Source organism: Anopheles gambiae, chromosome 3 (genome assembly GCF_943734735.2).
Source record: "Anopheles gambiae chromosome 3, idAnoGambNW_F1_1, whole genome shotgun sequence".
In the NCBI taxonomy this organism is placed as follows: domain Eukaryota; kingdom Metazoa; phylum Arthropoda; class Insecta; order Diptera; family Culicidae; genus Anopheles; species Anopheles gambiae.
Genome location: NC_064602.1, coordinates 71,058,907 through 71,082,632, shown reverse-complemented (window position 1 = coordinate 71,082,632; position 23,726 = coordinate 71,058,907). Strand labels below are relative to the sequence as shown.

General features: G+C 41.9%; 1 protein-coding gene across 3 annotated transcripts in view; it reads right to left on the bottom strand.

Moving 5' to 3' along the window:
- The window catches only part of LOC4577582 (transcription factor Sox-19a), a 61,114-nt gene that overhangs the window by 9,375 nt on the left and 28,013 nt on the right, over positions 1-23,726 (bottom strand). For 2 of the 3 annotated variants that reach the window (XM_061653712.1, XM_061653713.1), the window contains exons 2-5: positions 17,690-18,061; positions 17,413-17,561; positions 3,485-3,679; positions 3,340-3,422 (exon numbers count right to left, since the gene is read on the bottom strand). In XM_061653712.1, coding sequence (XP_061509696.1) covers positions 3,340-3,422; positions 3,485-3,679; positions 17,413-17,561; positions 17,690-18,061 — 799 coding nt within the window. Of the gene's footprint in view, positions 1-3,339; positions 3,423-3,484; positions 3,680-17,412; positions 17,562-17,689; positions 18,062-20,013; positions 20,297-23,726 lie in introns of those variants that run through there. The other variant, XM_061653710.1, reaches the window with a different exon arrangement.

Here is a 23,726-nt window from a genome sequence, read left to right as displayed (position 1 = left end):
AACCAAAATCAGGTGTTGCGGTGGCGATGTATTGTCCGACGATCGGAATGTCGTGAGAAGATTTTGTGTTTTCGTATCCGAATGTTGTCCATGGATCTTTGATACATTACCGTATGAACCCGTGAATTTATTTCTTCGATTTTTGGGAAAGGCCTGATCCGTCTAAAAATTGGGCATTAAAACAGTTATTCTTTAGTGTCTATAGTTTAGTCTATATTATATCCTGTATATAAAATATCGTATATACGGGATTGATCTATGCAATTTTGAAGCCTTCAAATTAAACGAATTAAAGAAGTTCTTCAATAAAATGGACCTTCTTCTTCTTCTTCTTCTTTGGCTCAATAACCGATGTCGGTCAAGGCCTGCCTGTACCCACTTGTGGGCTTGGCTTTCAGTGACTAATTGATTCCCCCCATAGCAGGATAGTCAGTCCTACGTATGGCGGCGCGGTCTATTTGGGGATTGAACCCATGACGGGCATGTTGTTAAGTCGTACGAGTTGACGACTGTACTACGAGACCGGCTAAAAATTTATTTAAAATGGACCTAAATCCTAAAAATTTACAGCTTTAGTGACAGAGGCAATTCATAGTGAGTCTGACCATGTCTTTTATGTTCAAAATAAGTATTATATGCTGCTTTGGTATTTTATCCCTTTTAGCACTTTTCATTATTTCAAATCATTAAATAATCGCAACAACTTGTAAAGTTTTGGTAGTAACATCAATAAGTTGAGTAAGGATTGAGCTTATATTATTTGAATTAAACATACATTTCTTTGAAAAAAAAAAATTCTTCTACCCAAATCTTCAAGCTTAATGCCTGATAGAACTGAAAGAACCTCTATTACTACTCAATCTTAAATGAAATGTTTGAAGTAGTTCAATGTAACAGTGCAAAACACATGCATCTTGTTATATTATATATATTCACAATATATTCATTCCAACTCTTTTATTCTACAAGATACTTTACATCACTGACAGAAACGCTAACAACTTAATACCCAATCTCAAACCTCCTGAACCGTATTAAACTATCATGACAGATTGCTGTACGATCGGTGTGTAATTGTTCACACCAACCTCTTCCCAATCAAAGTCCGTAACCGTGGGCAGAGGTGATACAAACAACCAATCCCATCAATCAAAAGCCGCCCCTTTAAATGCACCGTTTAATCACAAATCTGACCCGCTTAAAACAATCATCCCAATCGCCGTTTAACGCCGTTTACCGAGCGCGGGCAAGACGTGATTTTGTGCGTTGTGTTGGTGGTGCTACCGTACGCAGCTACTACCAGCAGAAGGAAGGAAGCAAGAAAGGTACCGCAGAAGAAGAGCGCTGATGTGGCGCAACGTGCCCGGTCATGGTCCGCGCGATCATCCGGTGATCGGTGTAGGCCGGAAAAAAATCGATCGAAATAAATGAAAAAATAACTACGCCAGCCCCGGACAGCAGATAATTCCTATAATTTGATCGGCCATCGGTAGAAACCGTCGAATTATCACTTAAGCCTGTGCACTCGCGGAAGATCCCGACATGGTGTTGGAGTGGTGTGTATCGAAACAAAACCACAAGAAAACAAGGGTAAAAGCTCCTCCCGATTAACTCTACACTCTGGCGAAGGAGGATGGAACCTTAACCACCACAGCACCAGTGCGATCAACCACCACCAGCGATCAGGAAAAACAAGCGCGTGAAAGCGTTACAACAACTGCGCGAAAGACGGTGTAAAGACAGTCAGGCAACAGAGAGCAGAAGGCAAAGGAAAAGCAGTTACGTGCTGGATGTGCTACGGAAGGGCCGAAAACCACTAAAGTGTTAAATCATCAAATTAATCTTGTAATCATTTTAAAACCACAGCCGTTATGCTTTCCCATCCCAACATCTCTTTCTCCCTCTGCAATGGCTCCTACACGCTCGGTTCCGAAATGGGGATTCGTCTCGTATAGACAACTTCATCAACACGGACCACATGTCACGGGCAGAAGGGTATCATTGAGGGTTTCGAAACCCCGTTTACGGTGTGTTAAACATTTATCTACGTTCCTACTAGAGAAATAGAACGAGAGAAAGGCACGAAAAAAGGGTAGGAAAGATTGCGTAGAATGATGGAACTACTTCAACACGTAAAACTGGTGCAAAAGCTCCGGGAAAGGAGAGACAGTAGAATAGCCGGAGCAACACTCCCCTATGAAGAGGCGTTTGGGAAAGCTGCCGAAGAAGAAATCTTAATCATAATCGGCTCCAATTATAGATGATTTCACAGTCAAAACGATTCTATCAGCAGTGGTCTTGTGTTCCCTTTTTTGCCTCCGGTATTTTTTTAGCGTTTGCTTCTGTTGAAGCTCTTCCTTCAGACCATCTGCTGTTTGAGGTTGTGGGGATTTCTGGTTGAAAGGATAGGAAGCATGTTTTTTTGTATTGTTGATGTTGTCTAGTACTCAGAAAGAATTAAACTGTTTCTTCACACAATGTCACTTCCAGCTTCCCAACTTCCCAAAGCGACCGCAATTAACTTAATTAACTTCTTCCAGACACTCCTTCCCCACAGCTGACACTCTGCCGTTACCAGCAGCAGCGTTACCATCAGAGTCGCCCACTATGAAATCACATCCATTTCCTGTCACACAAGAAGGATGGCACACAGCGAGAATGAGCGAACGGAGCCATCACCATGACAAACAACTAATCATGTGAGTGACAAATTTCTCAATCAAGGTGCTACCGGTGTGTGTATGTGTGTGTATGTGTGTGCCCGGCCTACTTGACTAAAAGCTAACGTTGAATGACGCGAAGAGCTGCAAACGACCCGGGAGCGCTAGATCTCCCACACTCTGACGACTTCAACAACTTGTCTTGTGTGCAGTATCTGCTCTTCGGCTGGAGATGGTGTTGAGATAGTTGTGTGTGTGTTGCTGGGAAGTGGAAGAGATTCCTCCACGACAACAGATGCCAACAACAGGTAATAACGATTCAATTTCCCAGGACAGGAGTGCCACACTTGAGCAAAACACACGCGATTGAAGACGACACTCGATCGAAGCCGTAACAATGTTTTACCTCAAGTGGATGGTTCTGTGCAATAGGATTTAATGTATCTAATTTAGAGGTATTCAATTTTGGGGCGAGAATTTGAAGCTTCGCGGTCTTCTCGGAAGGATACAGGAAGTGGGTAAAGCATTACTAACTTCATTTTAAACAACTCCAATTTAGTTAAGCGCCGTTCAATGCAATGTTTCATTGCTATTGTCTTTCCGTCTGTTGTGATCGCTCGCTCAATCGCTGGGAAGGTACCCTAAAATCCCGCTTTACTCCACTATAATTGAAACTCACCTGTGTCGTGGGTGGACTGGCCTGTGATAAATGGCTTCCTAAATGGTAGGGTGCGCCCGGTGCAAAGTAACTCGGCGTAATACCTACGGAAACACACAACGGGCTTTAGTGAATCAAAATGTTCCAAACAACCGTGCTTTCTTACCAGCTCGCAGTGCATCGACGGGCACCGATGGGTACGTCATCGGGTACGGGTAACCATCGCGCCGGATCGGTTTTGGCTTCCGGCGCGGCCGATACTTGTAGTCCGGGTGTTCCTTCATGTGCATCGCGCGCAACCGTTTCGCCTCGTCGATGAACGGTCGCTTTTCGTCCTCGGTTAGCAGCTTCCATTCGGCACCTGTGCGGGAAGATTGCGAAGAAGGCACCGTCATGAGTGATGGTTTTCATGATAATAATCATCAGGGGCAGTCCCGCGGTACAGTCATCAACTCGAACGGCTCAATAACATGCCCGTCATGGGTTCAAGTCTAGGATGGAGTGTCAAGGATAGCCATAGCATGGATTTGACTATCCGCCTTCGTGGTAATGAATCATGTCTCGAAAACCTTTATAGGCCGGCATATACGTATAAACGTAGGACGTTTACGCCAAATAGAAGAAGATACATCAAATATTTGGATAAGTAGTACACCATTCGAGAGACAACTTTACTATCGATCGGTTGAAGACGTAACCAATACGCAACTTCAATGTCTTTATGAACAATCATGTGTACGTGTTGCGATCCACAATGATATTCAAATAAAATAAAATAAAACATTCGGAAATAGTGTTTAGGGAGTTGCGATTTAGCTCCTTCTACGTCAATATAAGGCTAAATATGATCACTAACTAAAGTTGAAAGATCAATTATCCTTTTATAAACTTCAGACATGAGCCAAAAACTCCAGAACTATGAACTCTTCTGTTAATATATGAAAATGTACTTCTTTCATAATTCATAATTTAGCTCAGGAAGTTACTATCATTACTTGTTCATCACGAACTTGCAACAGGTTGTTTAATAATATTTGTGTTTTCCTAGCTGGTATTGTTCGAAGGTGTTTCATACGAAATTCCAATATACATATCATACATAGTTTTGTTGTTGAATAATATATTAGGTTATTGGAACTAGCTGAATAAAGAGAAAAAATTATAGAGAATTTGAGTTTTTTTCTAGTTCAGCAACAGAAATTTTTTAAATGAAAGATCTCATGCTAAGTTGTTTTAATGATGTTATAAAAATGTATCACATTTCACTCGCTGAATGGTCTAAGTCTACAAATAATATCTTATTTTGGCGATTTATAGGTTTATCTTCCCTAGTAATGTCTTTTTATTAAGGCCTGTAAATCAAAAGACGTCAAGTATAGTGTAAACAGTAATTATCCGAGAAATTTGAGACCAAAACAGTCCTGTTGTTCAATTGTTCGGATACACTCATTCAACTTAATCACGTTGCAAGGGATTGTATATTCTGGCTGATAATACGGTGCATAAGGCACGTATGGTATTGATTTCGCTACCAGAAATCAGCCTACAACGATGTTCATGATGCACTAATGTTTGAATCCGTCTTTTTTTGCTCCTTTGTTGAATACCTACATGGTGTACAACAAAAGGCACTCCGCGCCGTACTACTACGTTACTTCATCCCACCATTCGACCATTGTAATGATATAGATTTGGATTGGAAATCTACCGAAGCATAATAGTTTGAACTTCGATGCCAATCGCACAACCTTTCACACAGCTCACCGGGCTCCGTTTGATTGGTTTCACATTAATTTTGCAAAACCCAATCGCAAATGGTAAAACTCTCGCAATAATGTTGTAAACAGTGAGGACTCCGACAACACACACAGCAAAAAAAAAACAGCCTAAGCAATTTAACCTCACCAGTTTAACCTGCCCGTGTTGTAACAATGCACACCCTACATGTCCCACCATGAATCCTATGAATGTGTGCAAACAGGCCCCGTTGCACTGGGACGGAAAGGGCCGCCGTTTGAAATTGGTAAACAAATCACAAACCATTGTTTTCGAACCCTCGTGCATTTGGTGCAAAGATGAGAATCATTGCGGAAATTGAATACGAGTGGATAAGGATGTCTCTCGCTTCGTGTGGGATTGCAGGAGGGAGGAGGACAGGCCCGATTACACGTCAGCCTTGCTGCGCACCGGCAAAACTACAAATATTTGCTCACCATCCTTACCAACAATGACGCTGCACCATCCATGCTGGTGGCCGGTCGCCCATCCACCCCTTAGAGGGTGTTGGTTTTACTTTTTTTCCTTTGTATGTTGGATGGCCAAGCGTTACAATCGTACGGTGATATCGGTGTGTTGATATGGAATCGAGTTTTTTTATGGAAGTTTGGTTTAACTACTTCAGTCACCTTCGAGTTGGTGAAAACTAGACTTGTTGGTTTGGAAAAACAAAGACACATTTTTACGGTGATATGAATCCTGGTGTGCAACAATGGAATGGTGAGTTGTTGTTTTTAAAAGCCCCGAGCGTGGTGTTATTCACTGTTTGATGCATCGTAAACGGTTTTTATGGTAAAGTTTCGATGATGTAGGTTTTGGTGTGTGATAGTACATACAAGCATTTGTTAATGTAGTTTTGTGAACTAAATTTTCGTCCATACAGGAAACATACATTCCGTGTAGAATTGCACTTCTAATGCAATTCAAAAAGGATTGTTTTGTGTGCACATTTCGGCAGTAGTTTTTTTTTTTGTTTGGCTGCAGTAGAATTTCGCTCAACTATCAAAAAGCACCAGGATAGCATTTTATAGGTTCGAGGATTGTTTTATTGGTATTTTATCGGCAGTATATGAGTCAACAAAGTACGAATAATAATGCATTTAAGTCATTTCGAACGACTATAACAAGCGGGATTCATGCGCTCCTTGAGAACCCGTAATACGGCCCGCGAATATTATATAAACGATAATGTGAATAGTATATTATTTTGACAAATTTTAACCAACAAATTTACTTGCACAAATTTTACTAGTACGAGGCAAAAATCAAGCTTCAATAAGAGAAAGATGTAGAATTTTGGAAATATTCACCATGTATTTTCTAGTCAAGGCGAGATGGCCCTGAACTGAACTGAAAAGTTTGGAGTCCCCTGGCCTATAACATAATACAATTGTAGCGCTATTAGTGTAAAGAATACCTAAAACCTATATTAACTCCACAAAGCTTCTCTAAATTCTAGTCACTACTCGTGTCCTTCGGTCCATTGAATGTTTATATTTTCTGTCAGGTTTCTAATCATGTCCCAAAATGGACGTGAGGGACACAATTTTGAATTATTTTATAGAAATAGAATTACGTATCCATCACCCATATGTCACTAGGACAGATCTAATGATCTTGAATTTGAATATGAATCTGGAATAAATCTCCGCACAATGGTCTGTATAATAGCGTTTAATGCGTTTTTCGGTATCAATTGAACCACCACTGCTACTTCATTAAAGTCATCTAGTAGAAACAAGTTCAAATGATAAAAGTGGGGATGTCAGAGATGAATATATTGACTAGTATTGGCGATAATATACTACCCTGTGGTACTCCCACTATGAGCTTAAAGAAGTTTGGTTTAGTATGATCGATATGAACTGAGCTTTTTCGACTGCTGAGAAAAGGCCGAATTATTAAGAAAGCAGAAAGAGAGAAAGGACCGAAAGATACGTAGGAAAATTAGATTGAATTAGTTTATATACCAGGCCGTCATGTCAAAAGGAATCAAACGCTTTTTCAGTGCCCAACAAAACTAGTAGCCCCGTAGATCTTTTTCTAATCCGATTTTCTATAATATAATTTTTGAATCTATGTCTATGTCTAACCAAACTGTGACTGTGGGATGATGTTGTTAATGTCTATATGAGAACGTATATTGCGTGCAATAACTTTCTCAAATAGTTTACATATGCAGCTCAGAAGGGATATTGGTCTATAGTTTCCAGGATTATAGTGATCTTTACCGGGGTTTGGAATTGCACTAAGGAAAGTAACCTAGTTCAAGACAACCATCGAATATTATTGTGAGGTAGAGTACTGCCTTATTAGAAATCATTTTAATCTCTCTGTTGTTAATTTCATCACAACCTGATGACTTTTTATTTTTAAGATTTTTTATTATGTTTATGAGTAATTTTGGTTTTACTAAGTGAGCTGGATGCAGGGAGTGATTTTGGTTTCTTGCGAAAAAATAAATCTATTGTTTTTCGTTACTTTCCTTTCCATTGGACTAATTGTGTTGTAAGTCGACATTTTGTCAAAACTTTCACTTGTATTTCGTATGTTAATTCGAATGTTTTGTTTTTCATTGGAACATTGTACTATTTTTGTGAGTATAGATAAACATATATTTGTAAAACAAAACACTCAATTTGACATTGGTGAGCCCTTTCTTTACTGAATAACCGACATTTCATCATGTTGCAAATAACCTACCAAAAAATCAACTTCGATCCAATTAAACTCCATTTATTAGGTAATAGCTTATGGTTGCATTATGACTGCAACCACACATTTAAAACCATCCGAACTCAAACACATTCCTAACTTGTTTATCACTAAACCAAGTGCTTAATTATTAAAATCAACAAATAATTCACTGCGTAACGCATACGAACCACTATAGTGGTCATGTGTTCGGTTAGTGAGAGGTAAGGGATTTTCAATTTGTGTAATGTTGGGTCAACGTTACAACGCCTGCACAACTCTTTCAAAACAGTACATTGCGCTCGTTGGGATGGATTTGTGCAGATGATTTGAATGCAATGTTTGTGTCAGTTTCCCGTGGCTTTGCACTATTGTTTGCCAACTGCTGCTGTTGCGGGGTTTGCGGTCTAGTGCAACCAGTCAGTCAGCGAGCGGGCAGACATGATCTCAATTAATTAATACAATCAACCGAATGTTGACTACCCAGATGTGCGTAGATCGGTGCATTTGAATGTGATTTGCTTTCGATTTATTAATGCAAAAGCGAACACAGCCCGTAATGTGTGTTTGCTACATTTCATCCACACTTTGCTGCTGCTGCTGCGTATATCCTCAACGTTCAGCCAACTGCCTGCTTCAGCCTCCCGGGCGTTGAGCGTTGGTAAGCCCGTCGTGGAGCGTTCGGTGTATCCATCCATTCGCAACAGTGTACCCCACCTGGCACTCCCCGGGCACACAACAATGGCGAATTTCCACCTGAAAGGAGCACTTTTCAATCACATTCAGGACGCGTGTACCGACGCTACCTTCCGTGCGCTGAATGGGCATGAAATGTGAGTTTTGAATAGTGGAGCAGGGCAGGGAAGGGAGCTGGCAGCACGAATCCCGTCACAACCGGATGAAGAAATAATCTCGGATATCCTGATACACTTCCTCTAATTTCCTTCGCTGGAAAGGTATTGTCTTCAGCCATGCTCCGTGTCTTCGTGCCCAATAATGGCGTCTTTCTTGGTACAAAATCCTTCTCCTTCTCTCTGTGTTTTCTAAAAGAGAAGAAACACATACCTTCACTTGTGCTTTGAAACTTGTTTTCACTACGGTGGAGTTTGTAGCACACAAGACGTTTGGAGGAAATGTGTAGGCAAAGAAATGTGTGCTTTTGTGTTTCGGTTGCTTCCCATTACAACAGAGCACAGTACTTCTTCTTTACAGCACAATCGTAAGGATTTTCACAGCATCCCCACGAACAGCCACTCCGCATGTGCAATCCCACACACAAACAGACACACACACAATGCGCACTACAATGCTGGCAACACATGTTTCTATCGCTTTTCAAACTAACAGCGGCAAGAAAACTCCGAAAACTCTAACAATAGAGCTCTCTCCCCACCTTCAGCGTCCTGTGCTTTGTGAGGTAAATAACAGTCTGGGGAGACGGCTGGGTACGAACGGCACACCGGTCTGCTAAACCTGTTCCCAGGGCTGCAGTGTGCAGCGTAGCGGAAGTTTTCCATGCTGAAAATGCACTTCCGCTCGGATGGAAACAATGCCATTTTGCAATCCCGTTGCAAACGACGAGCGCTCACAACAACCAACTCGGTCCAAAAAGGGACCTTTGCAAGCATAGTAGCAGCAATACGACGCCTGTCAAAGCCCGTAGTAGTGGTGGCAGTAGTAGTAGTAGTAGTGGTACCGCTTTTCCCAGGAAAATGTATGCACCGAAGGGCATTTCTGCAACACAATCCCCATAATACGTGCGCCCATTCGCAGCAAAACGATGCCGAACCAATATGACAATAACGTACTTTCTACGGCTCACAATCATCAGAGAGAGATAGAGAGAGAAAAGGAGAGAGAATGCATTGTATGTGCCTGTACAGTGGTACAATATGGTTGAATAATGTTTTAAAATTCGAAACAATGTGTGGCACATCCCATGATGCTGCTGGTGTCCCCCCTTTTGGCTGTATTGTGTGCCCCCCCCCCAGCGATGGGCCTTATTGTACAGCCACTGCACCAATGCAAGCGCAACGCAAACGCAACGAAAAAACGGAAATGTTGTTCATGCAAATGGTGAGGGGGGGGGGGGTTTTGGAGGGGGGGTATGGGACGTGCCGTTTTGAGCCAGATTGGCCAGTTCAGGAAGAAATTTCTTCACTGCCCTTTTTGTTTATCACGGAGAGGATGTTTTTATATGCTTTCTTTTTGTGTTTGTGTGCTTTGAATGACGTTGCTACGAAAGTGTACCGTGTCTGGTATAGCTGTGTGTTTGTTATTAATTGTTTAGGTTTGGTTTATGGGTTTGGTTGCGTGAATAGAATGCAATCTTTTGGCACATTGTTTGAAGCTCATGTATGGCATTATAATTGCACATTATTTTGTTTTAAACATTCATTACGTTATAAAAATGCAAGACTTCGAATTCGAATTGATGTATACATTGCCAAAGAGCAACATTATGCACAACTAAATACCAGCAACAGCAACTTGATTGGTATTTCCTGATCCTTAAACCTGAATTTATTATGTATCGTTATTCAGTTTTCATTCATTATTTGGGGAGATAAATAGATACGAATAACAATTTAAAAAGACACAAAACTAAAAAAAATAATAAAAACATAGAAGAATGCCATGCAGAATCAGTATGGGTATGTACAAAACCAATCCAAACAAAGAAAAAGCGCAAATAATAAAGAAAAGAAGCGCAAATAATAAAGAAAAGCAATGAATGAAATAACATTAAATAGAAAATGAATAAATGAAAAGAAGTTGGTAAATCTTTCATTACAAAATTTTGAAACTGCTTCAAGAATGAATGAAAAACCCCACTTTGATAATGAAACACAAAAACTAAATCAGTGAAAGCAACAGGAGCCCACTTTTGCATTAAATTATTCACTGAATTGTTGGGCGACAATTTTCTTCTTCTATTTGGCGTAACGTGCGACGCGGACATGCCAGTCTATACAGGCTTTCGAGTCTCAATTCATTACCACGCAGTCAATCCTTGCTCAATAGTCAATCCTTGCTAAGTGGGACGGTCCATTCTAGGCTTGAACCCCATGGGCGTATGGTAAGTTAAAGTAAAGCTAAAGCTAATTTGTTTATTTTTGCTTTGGATATTGCTTTGGGGATTTCCTCTTTGCCGTTTTTCCTTTTTTTAAATAACAATCTGTTCAATTTTGAAGCGTAACAACAGCACTAACGTATGTATTTCAATATTACTTTAAGTTGTTCTTTAAATTCAAATATTTGTCTTAAATTTAGATCCCTTAAAAACGTTTTCAATCAATACGAATCGTGGTACCAAAAAATGTACAGCTTATTTTGATGTCAAAGGGTTGAATGGCTTCAAAAACAAGGGAACGAAGCGCGTCTGCTTAAGGAGTGTTATTGATTTGTTTGAGCTTGTCCCAACACGAAGCTGTCAATAATAAAAAAGGACGCAATGGATTCCAAAGTGTACTAGCACAAAGCTGTTTAAAGTACCATTCCTTGCCATTCCCACAACGACCTTCCAAACCAAACTTGACAAACAAAGCGCACGGCGACCACCATCGGTCCCATTCGAACGCCGGTACCACTCTACCACGTCATATTGCACGCACTGTTAAGTTTCGCCACGTCATCAAACACCGATTTCCGATCTGGCCGTGACATGTTGCCAAACAGTGCGGCGGCACCGTTATCCTCGGTGAAGCGCATCCCGAACAAACCCGCGGCACGGCGCTCCCGACGCGTACGGGACGCGCGCAAGCAACGAGACGAGATAATAAATTCAAACCCAACTAATCCAAATTATCATATTTCCTTTCGGCGTTGGTGACGGCGTTTCTTTTGCGCCCGGTAGCCGGTGTGCGCAGAGGGACAAGGCCACGGTCCTGCAGTGTAAAGACGCCCCTATCTGAGGACGACAGCGCCGTCACTGCGGCGCCGGCTACCAGCCACGTGACTCAGATTAACCCTCTTCTCAACACATCATTTAATCGAAATCGGTTTTAATTGAATGATAATATAAATTGAATTCACCAAACACACGTTGAGACACGCGAAACCCTCCGCCAATTGTAGAAACAAAACGCCAACGATGTGTACACACACTGCCGCATTGCTTCGGTTGTCAATCTCTGTGCGCAGGCAAGCGAGCGAAGGAAGCAACATGCTGCTATGAAGCGCATACGATAGGAGATTTCAGGATTTTAAATTTGTAAATTGACCTCCCTTTTAAATAGCAAGTGAGAAAAACACAGGGGGAAAGCAAAATCTCGTCAACCACAGTGTGTTCCTGCGCTGTTAAACGATGAAATGGAACAACGCGAACATGACATTTGCGGCGTAATGTCACGTGTCGCTGTCACTCCTTCCGGGTGCGCACGGTTCGTGGGTGAGGGTTTTTTGTTACCGACCGGAAGGTGAGGTAGCATTCGATCCCGGGATTCTCTGCCTCGGAATCCCTCCTTCCTGTGGAGCGTTATGTCGTAGTGAAAAGTGTGCAATTTTCTAAATTGAAGTCAACTCATGTCACTAGGCTTGCTCAGCCAATGGTGGTTGCGAAGGGATTTTGTTCTACGCCGATTTTGGGATAGAAAATGGAAAGTCATGTTTTTTTTTGTACAAAAGAACACTACACCAAATCGCTCTAAGTGCACATGCAGCCCCGATCGGAGTGGGAGTAATTTCAGTAAGTACTTAGAACGGATTCATCAAGTGAGTTCAATTCACTGCCGGTATGTGCAGCAACAGGACGTCCGTTTTGTTGTGCTGGCGGGACAAAGGGCACGCAACAGCCGATGGTTCATATTTGTAAGTTTGCATGGGAAAATAATAATTACTCGAATGGAAGTAGGGCACACACATGAATGGAGATGTTTTAATAATCATTATTCTTGATGATGGATACATCCACTGGCATTCGAATTGTGCAACAGGATGTTGTAAGTGGAAGTAATGTTCATTTGATCCCAACAAATATGATACGATGGTGAAACAAGTATTGAGAAAGATTCTATTTTAAATTGATATTAAATTTCTAGAAAGCTGATCCATGAATAAAATGACACTAGGTTGGTCGAAAACAGCTTAAACAGGTTTAAACTAGATCCCGTGGTTCAGTCAATAGCTCGCACGCCATAAAACCTTGTATGCCATGCGTTCAAGTCCCGTTTTAGCCGATTCACTATACGAAGGATTGAATATCGATTTTAAATTATTTGCCAAACGAATCGAATTTAATTTATGATAAACGCATATCCAGTATTAGAGTCGTTTAAGCGGACCTCCAATACGTCGCGGGCTAGCCTGCTATAATTGTTTTCTCAACTCAGTCAATTATGGTTCCCTCGCATACCGTACCGTCGAATATTGTATTGATTTGTTATGATGCACAAAGTGTAAACAAAGTTATTTCTCTTTGGAAATGTCCATATTTTATATTTAAAAACACATTTTTGGCAAAAATGTGTTTCAATTTGTGTTAAAGTATGAAATGAAATTTTGTGTTTTAAGTTTTAAGAACTTTAATGAGACTCATCGATTATATATTATTGGATTTCTTGTGTTTTTGTGTTACTCTCGCTAGGGCTATACATTTTTCATTTTATTTCTAGTTTGTTTACTCTCTATTCATCTTTCTTAGTCATTTGAACTTGACCTTCTACGTTTTTCCATTTTGATACATTTTCGGAACGTATGCAGGCCGAAAGTGTCTTTGCTAAGCGATCGTCGCAACACTTTATTTTTATCTATATTTTTGTATAATTCCTCAACTTTCGTTGTGTTGCTTTGTTATGTTTGTTGTTGGTTAGTTTATTTTCATATTCTGTTAGAATGTTTAAAAAAATATCGTTTATGCTTTGAAATTATTCTCAATGACACACTAAATTACGCTTTACGTTAATTATGAGTAAAAATAAAGAAATAGTAAACAGATGACAATGAATGAGAAAGGAAAAGACGTAAATAGCAAGATCCGCTCTTTCTCTCGTTCTCGCTCTCTCTCTCTCTCGCTCTCGCTCTCTCTCTCACTCTCTCTTTCTCTTATTCCTATTTTAAACCTCAAATGTTATCGATACCAGTATTTTATTACAAGTATTGTATGAATTTTAAGTTATTTTGATCCTATGGGATGCTATAACAATTGATAACGTTAAACCATATTGCACAACACTTCTAACCTTGAACAGTTTATACCACATGACATGTAATCAAAACCCTTAGATAGTAATCTTGCCTGCCATTCTTTTCCCCTTTTATTATTCAATTTAAGCTTCAACAATCGATGGAAACCTTCAATAGCGCACGACACAATATTCGTTCCTTTCACGGCAAAGTGAGCTGCTAAATCAAAGTTGCGTTACAAAAGGACCTGCCGGACTGCAATGCAGCATGGCGAGATAGTTAGAAATATCCAAATGTACGAATCAGATTTATTGACACGCGGGAATGTTTTTTGCTCGCCTTTTTGGACCATTTCCTTTTTTGCCTGTTTTTGTCACTGTGTTAGGCAAACATAAATCTTCCGTCGGTTTATTTGCATACGTTTTGGGAGGTAGTTTTTTTCCTCACTGTTCACTTCTCCAATGTTGTACACTCCATACAACCATGAGCATAAACTGAACATCAAAACAAATATTCCCAGTGAATGGAAATAAATTGTTACTGAAGTTTTGCTAAAGCAAGCAAAAGGAGAGTATAAACAGGAATTCCTGTAGCTTTTCATCGTTCGCATTGAAATATCATTCTCTACCCTAAAAAAAGTGAAGGTTGGAGGTTTTGAAAAAGTGAAAGGAAATTCAACTGTGGCGAACGCTTCGTCGGGAAAATTCCAAAAAATGAGCCACACGTTACTTTCATTTACGGTTGGTTCAGTAAGCTGGAACTCCGAAAGGCGACAGGACGACAGCGCTCAACGCCACAACGCAAAAGCTGTGTTTTTTTCGATAAGATTTCAATCAAACCACTGGCTCAGTCACCTCTTGGCCGGGTGGAAGTGTGCCCAGGGAGTGAGTGAAGGGAAGTAGGGACATTACTGACGCACAACATGCGACATGTGACATTAGATCGGATAAGAGCGGTTTTGTAAAGCGGAAACGGGCAACCACTCTCTTTTTCCAGCTCGCATCTCACCGTTTTCACCTTTCTTATGGACGGGTGCGCATCAAAAAAGAGATTGTTTTGTGGTGCCAGTGGTTGGAGGACATTCCATTGTTGAACATTTCATAAACTACGCCAACACTGGTGGTGCTGTGGTCACCACCAGAAGTAATGGAAAAAAGGGAAAAGTGATCCTTTGTGCAAAATTGTTTCCTCTTTTGCGGAAGAGTACACCAACAACCCCGGAACTTGTGTGCGTGTGTATTGAGTGTACGTGAAGTGAGGCAAAAATTGGGCAAATGAAGCCATAATCGATAATTGAGTGGCCATTCCACGGGACAGCTAAAGATGGTATCACAACCAGAGTATGTGTGTTTGTCCTGTGTCCTTGAAGCAACAACAATAAGCTGCCGGCCGAGGTGAATTGTTTGAGAAAAGTTTCTCTCCCACACAAATGTTCGCTCACTACGCTCAAGCTAATAAGAGCAGAATTCGTATTTTTCTGAGCTACGTTTTTGTGACACAACATTCAGGGCAATTCAGTGTTCTAAAAGCACGCACACGCCCTCTTGAACTATTTCGCCGTAAATCCTTGGTTTCGGATGATCCTCTCGATATCATCCGAAAGATGATAGAGAGAGAGTATACCTACTGTCACTTGTTGACTGACACGAGCAATCATGGATTGTTAGATAGCATAAGAGAATTGTTCAGGGATGTATTAAGGGGTTCTTCTAACTCTTCGGTGTCGAGAAAGTTGAAGTGTTTCAGCAGAAGAGAGCGCGTTAATTCTGATACAACATTTCAAACCACAAGCACTAAGTACCAAGTTACTATTCTCCAAAATAATGATCTGTACAACTCGAATAGAGAGTGTACTTCAGAGCGTTGTCTGTTCATGACATGACTCATAACATTACTATGTGAAGCGCTTAGCTGAACTATTAGTTTTATTTCTAGTCTGTTCTTTTAAAAATCGTTTGTTTCATCATCCTAGATTCGAGGACCTAATTTCACAACAACTTTGCACCGGTAAAATTTATCATCTTGGCATTTGAGGATTAAAACAAACGCTTCGGCTATGCCATCTCTAGACCTTAGATCTTTTCACGAATCTATGTATATTACTAGAACCATTCACTTGAGTTTTTGATGCTTCAATATGTAATAAGAGTTATGGAACTCTCAGCCAAAGAGGTTCACAAAATCTAGGCTGAAAAAATCCACTGATAACACTAAATTGTACAATTAAATAGAATTATTTCACACGTGTTTGACAGTAACTTAATATTATTTCAAAAACATAACAGTGTACATAAACATAACTTCTCAAAACCACACACGCTACTCCTGTCTACGCAGTTCCGCTTCAACCTTTGTCATAGTACGCACGTAGAAACACACCGAGCTCGGGAAGGAAAATGTCCCTCCGCCATTGCGCCTCCAGCATGAGCACCTCCTCGAACAGCTCCCACAGCACTAGATGGTTTTCATCTTCCCGATCGATCGAGGCACGCCTTAGGCACACGGCCGTGTACGTCTTGTCCAGCGGATGTTCACACCCGTCCCGCTCGTTGGTGCCACAGCCCGCACACGGTTTGTGGGAATTTTCGTGAAAACACTCCAGACACTCGGTGTGAAACAGGTATCCACAGACGCTGAGCCAAACCGACTGTACTACGATACCGCCACAGATCTTGCAACAGGCGTACATGTTAGTTTCGGGTGCTTTTTTTGGTCTTGGACTACGATACTGCTTAATAGAAGGTGTATGCTTTCTACTTTGATCAACATAGCCAACTGTCACAACACTGGTTGCTACGATCGATACGCCACGATTTAAAGCACGGAAAATGTTGACTATCCCTGCCCCTCCACGGCGTCACACAACGCCCAAACTATTTCACCACACCATGTATGTTTCGCTTTTTGCCCCTTGGTTTCGGTTCCTTCTTCACCTTCTGGCCACACTGGCTACACTTGCCACCCTCGACGAGTTGCTGCAGTGACCGTAGCTCCTTCTGCACCTTTTCAATGTCTTCCGTCAGCCGGCACAGTTCGCGGCGCTTCTGGCACTGCATCGCATCGTAGTTGAGGTAGATGCGCCGCAGTCCCTCCCGCGAGACGGTATGCCCCGAGCGCCACCGGTTACTACACTTTTGCCACTGTGCTTCGTCCTCCTTCGGGCAGGGCAGCAACGAGCTGGCGATAAACTTACTGATGCACGATTCGTGGTACAGGTGGCCACATCTTGCCGCTAGGATTTCGTCAATCAGCGTATGATTGCAGATGGAGCAAATGGGAAGCATCTTCTTGATGATGATGACGATGGTGGCGGGGAGACTTTTTGTAAAGCGGAAGCGTTGAGAAACAATGCCCCACCTTTGGCTGTGACGCACTCCCTTTAGCAATGTCCAGCGCATACTACGATTGTTTCGCAGTAATTGACAGAGTTTGAAGTTTTTGCAGCACTCACTGGCAATCCTCTCAATTTTTCCCATGTTTTAAATCAAACAGGACACTTACCGAGCCGCTTGGAGATCTCCGAGTTGTGCATCTTCGGGTTGTCCTGGGCGATTTTCCTCCGCTGTAACCGGGACCACACCATGAACGCGTTCATCGGTCGCTTAATGTGCTCCTCGGCCGGCTTCTTCAACATCGCCTGACCGAGCAGGCTGTGAAGGGAGGTTGGGGTCGGGAATCAGGAGAAGCGGAAACAGTGGTTCGATCCGTTATAATGTGGTAATAAAGAGGGGGTAGATGAGCTGCAGCTACTCGTTGCCATGCTCATCTGTCTACTTACCCATTGCCGGCCGCACCGTTCAGCAGTCCACTGACGTTCTGGTGCAGATTGGTCGTCTGCGAGTTGTGCAGCGCGTTCACCGACGAGGCATGCAAATTTTGCGAATGTAGCCCGAGCGAGTTCAGTGCGTGCGATGATTGATTCGAGAGCGACTGGGACGTCGGTATGGAGAGCGAGTGCGGGAGCGATAGGCCCGGTATCGATAGCGACGGTATTCGATCCATCATTTTGCCGTAGATCCGCTGGATCCGGTCGAGCGATGACGGCGCGTCGGGATGGATTTGACAGGCCGCTCGACCGCTCGGTGCGTCCTTGGGAACCGGAGCAATCAGCGTATCACCGTCGTCACGGTACGGTGGTGCCAATTCCGCGCTGCAGAAGAAAGCAAAGCAAGTGTGATGTGGTTAGGGATGGACGTGGAAGCATTTGGTATGTAATTTGCATGGCGCGGGATTGATTAGTTAGATTGGTCAAAGGGCCGAGTAATAAGCAAGCTCGAGTTAGTGATAGTATGCTATGGGATAAACTTCAAATCTCCTCGAAGAAAGACCGATGATTTGCAAGTGTTATTTTTGCAAAACACATCATCTTCGTTATTGATAAGTAACGGTTTAAGTGATGCATATCATTCTGAATACATCTGCTTTAGGTCTTTTAAAGTTTGATAACGATACGAAATATCTTGTACATTTGGATTTACTATATTGATTTCGATATGTTGTGGACGTTATCAGAAACAACAAAAATTCTCAAAGAAATGTCAGTTTTAATTTCTTCAGGTTTGCAATGATCACAGACGTGCTGTAGACTTATTATTTTATTACAATACCTTTCAAAATCACTGTAACGAGCACTTCACAGATACACATGTTGTATGCTGTAGGCAAAACAAATAAGACCTTGGGAGGAGCTCTGTGTTTTTCCCTCTGTTCTGTGTTTATCCTTCTGTTTTCTTGGAGCCTTGACATTACATCCCTAGTGATGTAGTATAAATTCCAATTATGTTGTATTGGGTGTACGTCTTCAGAGTGTATGAGTGTAGCTTTAGATTTGTCGACATAAAGCAACTTCTATGTTCTTGCCTGAAACACGAGACTGTCCAGTTATTAAAAAAAAAAAAAAAAAACAATGGAAAGATCTCTTGTAATTTGCTCATCAGGGACATAATAGTGTAGAAGTATAGATATAGATAATTGTATAGATAGACAATATAGATCCTCTATATTTAATGGTCCTCATAATGTCTAAATTGCATATGCCGCATGCTTACGTCACTCGAACGGTTGTCGAATGAAACAGGATGCTTCGAATTGAACGGCCAATATTGAAATCCCAACCAATGCCAACCAATTCAAATCACTCTACGTTATCGATGTTGTGGAGGTTTTTAATAATCCTACATGCATAAAAATGTGAGAAATCAAATTAACTTCCATGTCACCTTTCGTTCGATCTTCCGTTCGAGTGCCGTGATCAGGCGGATAGGCTGGACTGGAAGAGATCGAAACGCTTGAGTCCTCCTGGGATGTATGACCCTTCCTTAAGTCAGAGAAATAAATGTTTCCAACCATCTCACAAATATGACTTAACACGAATAAGAAATTATACATTTCAACACTTGTTTGAAGAAACACCCAGGCAGCATTGTTTACAGTTGTTTCATGATATCCCATGAAGACTCTACATTCATTATTACTTCCAAAAGAGGGTCTAAAGATCTTCCCCAGCTCTTAACAAAACTTCTTTGGGTCTATGAGTTTTGCTGGTACAGTAAAATATATACGAGTTTTGGTAAAATATGTACGAGTAAAACATATACGCTTTTCAAAGCGAATGACAAACAATCGTGCCCCAAGACTGCCTGTCGAATGACAATTCTTCGTTGGCTTCAAAATGGTCATTCACTTTGAAACGAGCGCGTCCACAACAAATCCTTCACACGTAAAGAACCAACTCATGCTCCTGACATGATGATCGTAGGCAAACGATTAAAAATACAAGTAGAGTTGATTACTACGCCCCTTGCTTCTTGCCTCGTCCACGTCCTTCCTCGAAGCTGGAAATCAAATTGCAGCCGTCCACGGACTGAGTGGGCCACCGCGCACCCACTATTGCCCACCATGTACCCAACGTTACCCAGCTTGGTTGTAAAATTTCCAATTTATGGTCGAACAAAATCTTGCGCGCTCGCTTGTAGCTTGATCTTCCGCGCGACGCCCGTGATCGGTGCTTTGAAAAGTGATACGCTTGTTTATCAGCGTCATCTCCTCGCGTCGAGGGGAAGCGCAGTGGAGCGCAGATGAAATGTTGGCATCATGATTAACCTTAACATCCAATCAAATCGCCAACCGGCAGCGACACCGGTGCGTGGCCGGCAAGATTGGGGCTGCTGCTGCTGGTGCTGATGCTGCGGGAAGGCATAAAATTCAAGTAGCAATAAAACGGTGGGACACCCCGTTGTGCAAGTATAGTTGGCCGGGCAGTGCCTGTGTCATAGCACCCAGGATGGATGGACGGATGGATGGACGGATGGACAGGGCGACCGGTCTCGGCGGTCATTTTGGCTCAGTTTTGGCGTTGCTGCTACCGGTAATGTGCTACGTCGTGCTGCGAACTCAAGGGAAGTCCACAAAGCCGGTAGCCGGTCTAGGTGGAATAGAAGGTTGGCGATTACAAATTGCTTAATGAAGCTAAAATAGAAATTGGCTTAATGAAGCTGTTCGGAATAAAAAGAAATGCACTTATTTATATACTTCTCTACAAATGAGTTCAATTTTCAACACGATTTTAAACAAAAGTATTGCACCAACCAATACATTCTTTCATAGAAAATTCCTTCTTCATTCCTTCAACTCTTTAACTCCAACTCATTCATCTGTGAAATTCCGGTATCGAACTCCACTCCAAAAAGCATGACGCCACAATGTCTGACCATACCACACGCACCTCACTTAGCGTGGAATGTCCGGCCGGGCACGATCGAACCCATCCACAAAACGGAATGACTCCAACGCGCTGGGGTGGATGCTTCAAGAAAACAATCTGCTCGCCCAGCAGAGGGTCAGGAATGCAGACACGCAACTTCCTGCAACGGCCCGAAAACCACCGCGATCAAACGAATTCCTGAGTGACAGATTTAAGCACCTCTTCTCGATGGGGGGTGGCCCAGGCGTAGGTACCACATACACACAGACACGTACAGTTCTGACACTGGTCGTTTACTTGAACCGAAGGATCCAACGCTGGAATGTGTTCCAAGTGGCCGTTTACGTGTTGAAGCAGCCAGTGGTTCTAACCGTGGTAAAACAGTGATGCCTTTCAATAACGCCTAATCAAACGGTAGAACAGTACAAGTGTGATTGTGCGAATTTTTGGACGGTGTGAGAACTCCACACTGAGATACGTTCAGCATCCCCCTTTGTAATGCCTTCCAAGAGGAATTCAATTGCCATAAACTTTGTCTAGCGTTTCTTCTACACATCGTTTTTGGGGGCAATTATTTTCCTCTGCTAAGTGACTGTAGTTTAAAGGCTTAAGTAGAAGATATGGTCAATGAATAGCAAACAAGACACACTGCTTCTTTTCATTCACCTCAAAAGGCTCAAAAGCATCAAAAGGATTAAACATTCAACAAAATTAACAGCACAACAAGACACTGCTGTTGATGGGGGACAGTGGAGAGGCGATCCAATACCGATTTACTAACAACATCGGGCGCATCTTCTTTTCTCACCTTTTGCCTCACTGGGTAAAAACCCCCCGAGAAAAACGACAGTTAAAGACATTCCTGTTTCTTCGGACCTTGAACTGATTATTAGCCGGGCAGGCCACGCTGGTTTCGACGATTCGGTCATCATTAATAAAAACTTAATTATTATTTATTGAAGATTTTGATTCCGTTTATTAGCGTTTCGTCGCATTATGCCCAGCAACGAAACACAGCAGCAGCTTCATTCCGAGGAGATGCTTTGTTGCTTTAATCGTTTCCTTTCACACTTTTATTTTGTGACTCCGGAATCCGATTGCGGAACACAACGGGTTGGAGTGTTAAATATTTTGAGCATTTCATCACAGTCTGTTATCGTTAAGTCGGAGAAGAAAAGGGGATGCTTCTGAGTGAGTGTGTTTTTGTCGATCGAAAAGCTCCTTACAATTGTTTGTAGTCACTGAAAAAATGCACCAACAAGAGATAGAATTTCGGGTTTGCGTTTTGAGCACAGATTTCTCAAATATTTTTTAAAAAATAACGTCGTTTAACGTCCTCAATTTACCAACCAACAAGCTACCGAGCGGGTGCCTTGCCACCACAGGCTGAAACAATGCGCCGGAAAGTGGCAATTTAGATATGAATATTAATAATGCTAAGCTATAGAGCGCTCGGGCCTTAATCAAGCGCTCCCGCGTGAACTTTGCCACGTTCCGAGCCGAGCACAGGACCCCAGCAGGGCGGCGGCAATCATGCGGTGATCACCCAATTTTTCACCCAACCCAACACACACACACACACACACACACCAGAACGGAAGCGAGAAGCGAGCGGTGAGTGTTTGGTTCTAAAAATAATACTCCATAGCCCCCCATCAAGCAGTTTGGGGAGTGCTAGAGGAGGGGGTGCAATAAAATTAAATACTAAAATTTATCATTGGCTGATTATAAATTCATAAGATTTGTTTCGGAACGAGCTCGAATCATCATCAGCAGGAGCGGTGGTCGTGTGTGTGTGTTGGCGTTCGATGCCGCCGGCAGCACTCCTTCAGCACACAGGCACAGGCCTCAGTCAGCGGCATCGGCATTTATGCCGTCTGTATGCTAATTTTGCGGGGCCCGGGATACCTCAGACAGCACCTACTGGGAGGAGAAGAAAAGGCGAATGGCTTTTCTAACACATTGCGCCGCTTTGTTTTATTGGTGTGTGATGAAGAAGGGAAATTGCTGGTAGCACGTGCTCTCTATAGCACACTGCCTGGGGATTTGTATGGTGCTGCTTTTTTTAAATGTGAATACCTCTAGATTCTTGCTGTCACATAATTGAGTGGGAGTGTTTTCATTAAAGGAAGAATTTATTAAAGAAGAAGGATGTGCTTACGAAACACCTCACCTGCCAAGCGTGTTAAGCGTTTGTCTCAGGCATTCTTGCAATCGAGTCATCGTCGGCTTGATACATTTTTGTTTGGAAAATTCATATTGGATTTCGTTTTCTCGACCCAAATCGTGTCGAGATTGCAATAAGAAAAGCTTGTATCCCAAATATAGGTGACAGTTTCTTCTTTTGACTATAAAACAAACTTAAATATGTGGTCTGTGCTACAAGCACTAGGTTGCTGAATACCCCAATAGATCAACATCATGTTTAGTTAAACTGTATTAAGTGTAATATTTTATCATAGTTCCCCCTTTTTCTGTTCCCTTGTTCATTTATGCAAAAAAAGGGATATTCTGAAGCGTTTGGTGCATGTCTGATTGTACTATGAGCATCATTTTAATAAACAAAGCCAAAAATTTGAAATTGCACTATTTTTTCACTTTTGTTTGTTTCTTAAAGGACTAAGAATAAGTTTAAAAAAGAAACTTAAAACACACAATAATTTTGTTATATTTTTTGAGTTTCTAAAAATTGTTCAACCTTCAATCACAAATTGAACCCTATTAAAGATTTAATTTTTGCTCAGCGGTTTATAACAGTGAACATGCAACTAGTACATGCAAAATAAAGCAAACAACAACCTTATCATCTTTAACAGGATTGTTTATTTACCCCTCTTACCCACTAATAACCCTTTTCCAAGTGACAGTTGAAGAAAGTTCAAGTTGTGATTAATTAAAATCAGTTCGCCCCATCCGCCGGCAACGAGGGAGAGAGTGAAAAAAAACAACAACCTTCAATCCCTTCAATCGAACCGGTGCATCCTGACTTTCTCAACATCATCCCCTCTCTCTTTACCCAGGGTCACAAAACAAAGCAACAATAAAATGGCTTGCAAATAGCGGCAGGGTAAAAACAGTGCTCCAACTTGACGCACTCTCAAACCGCCTTGTT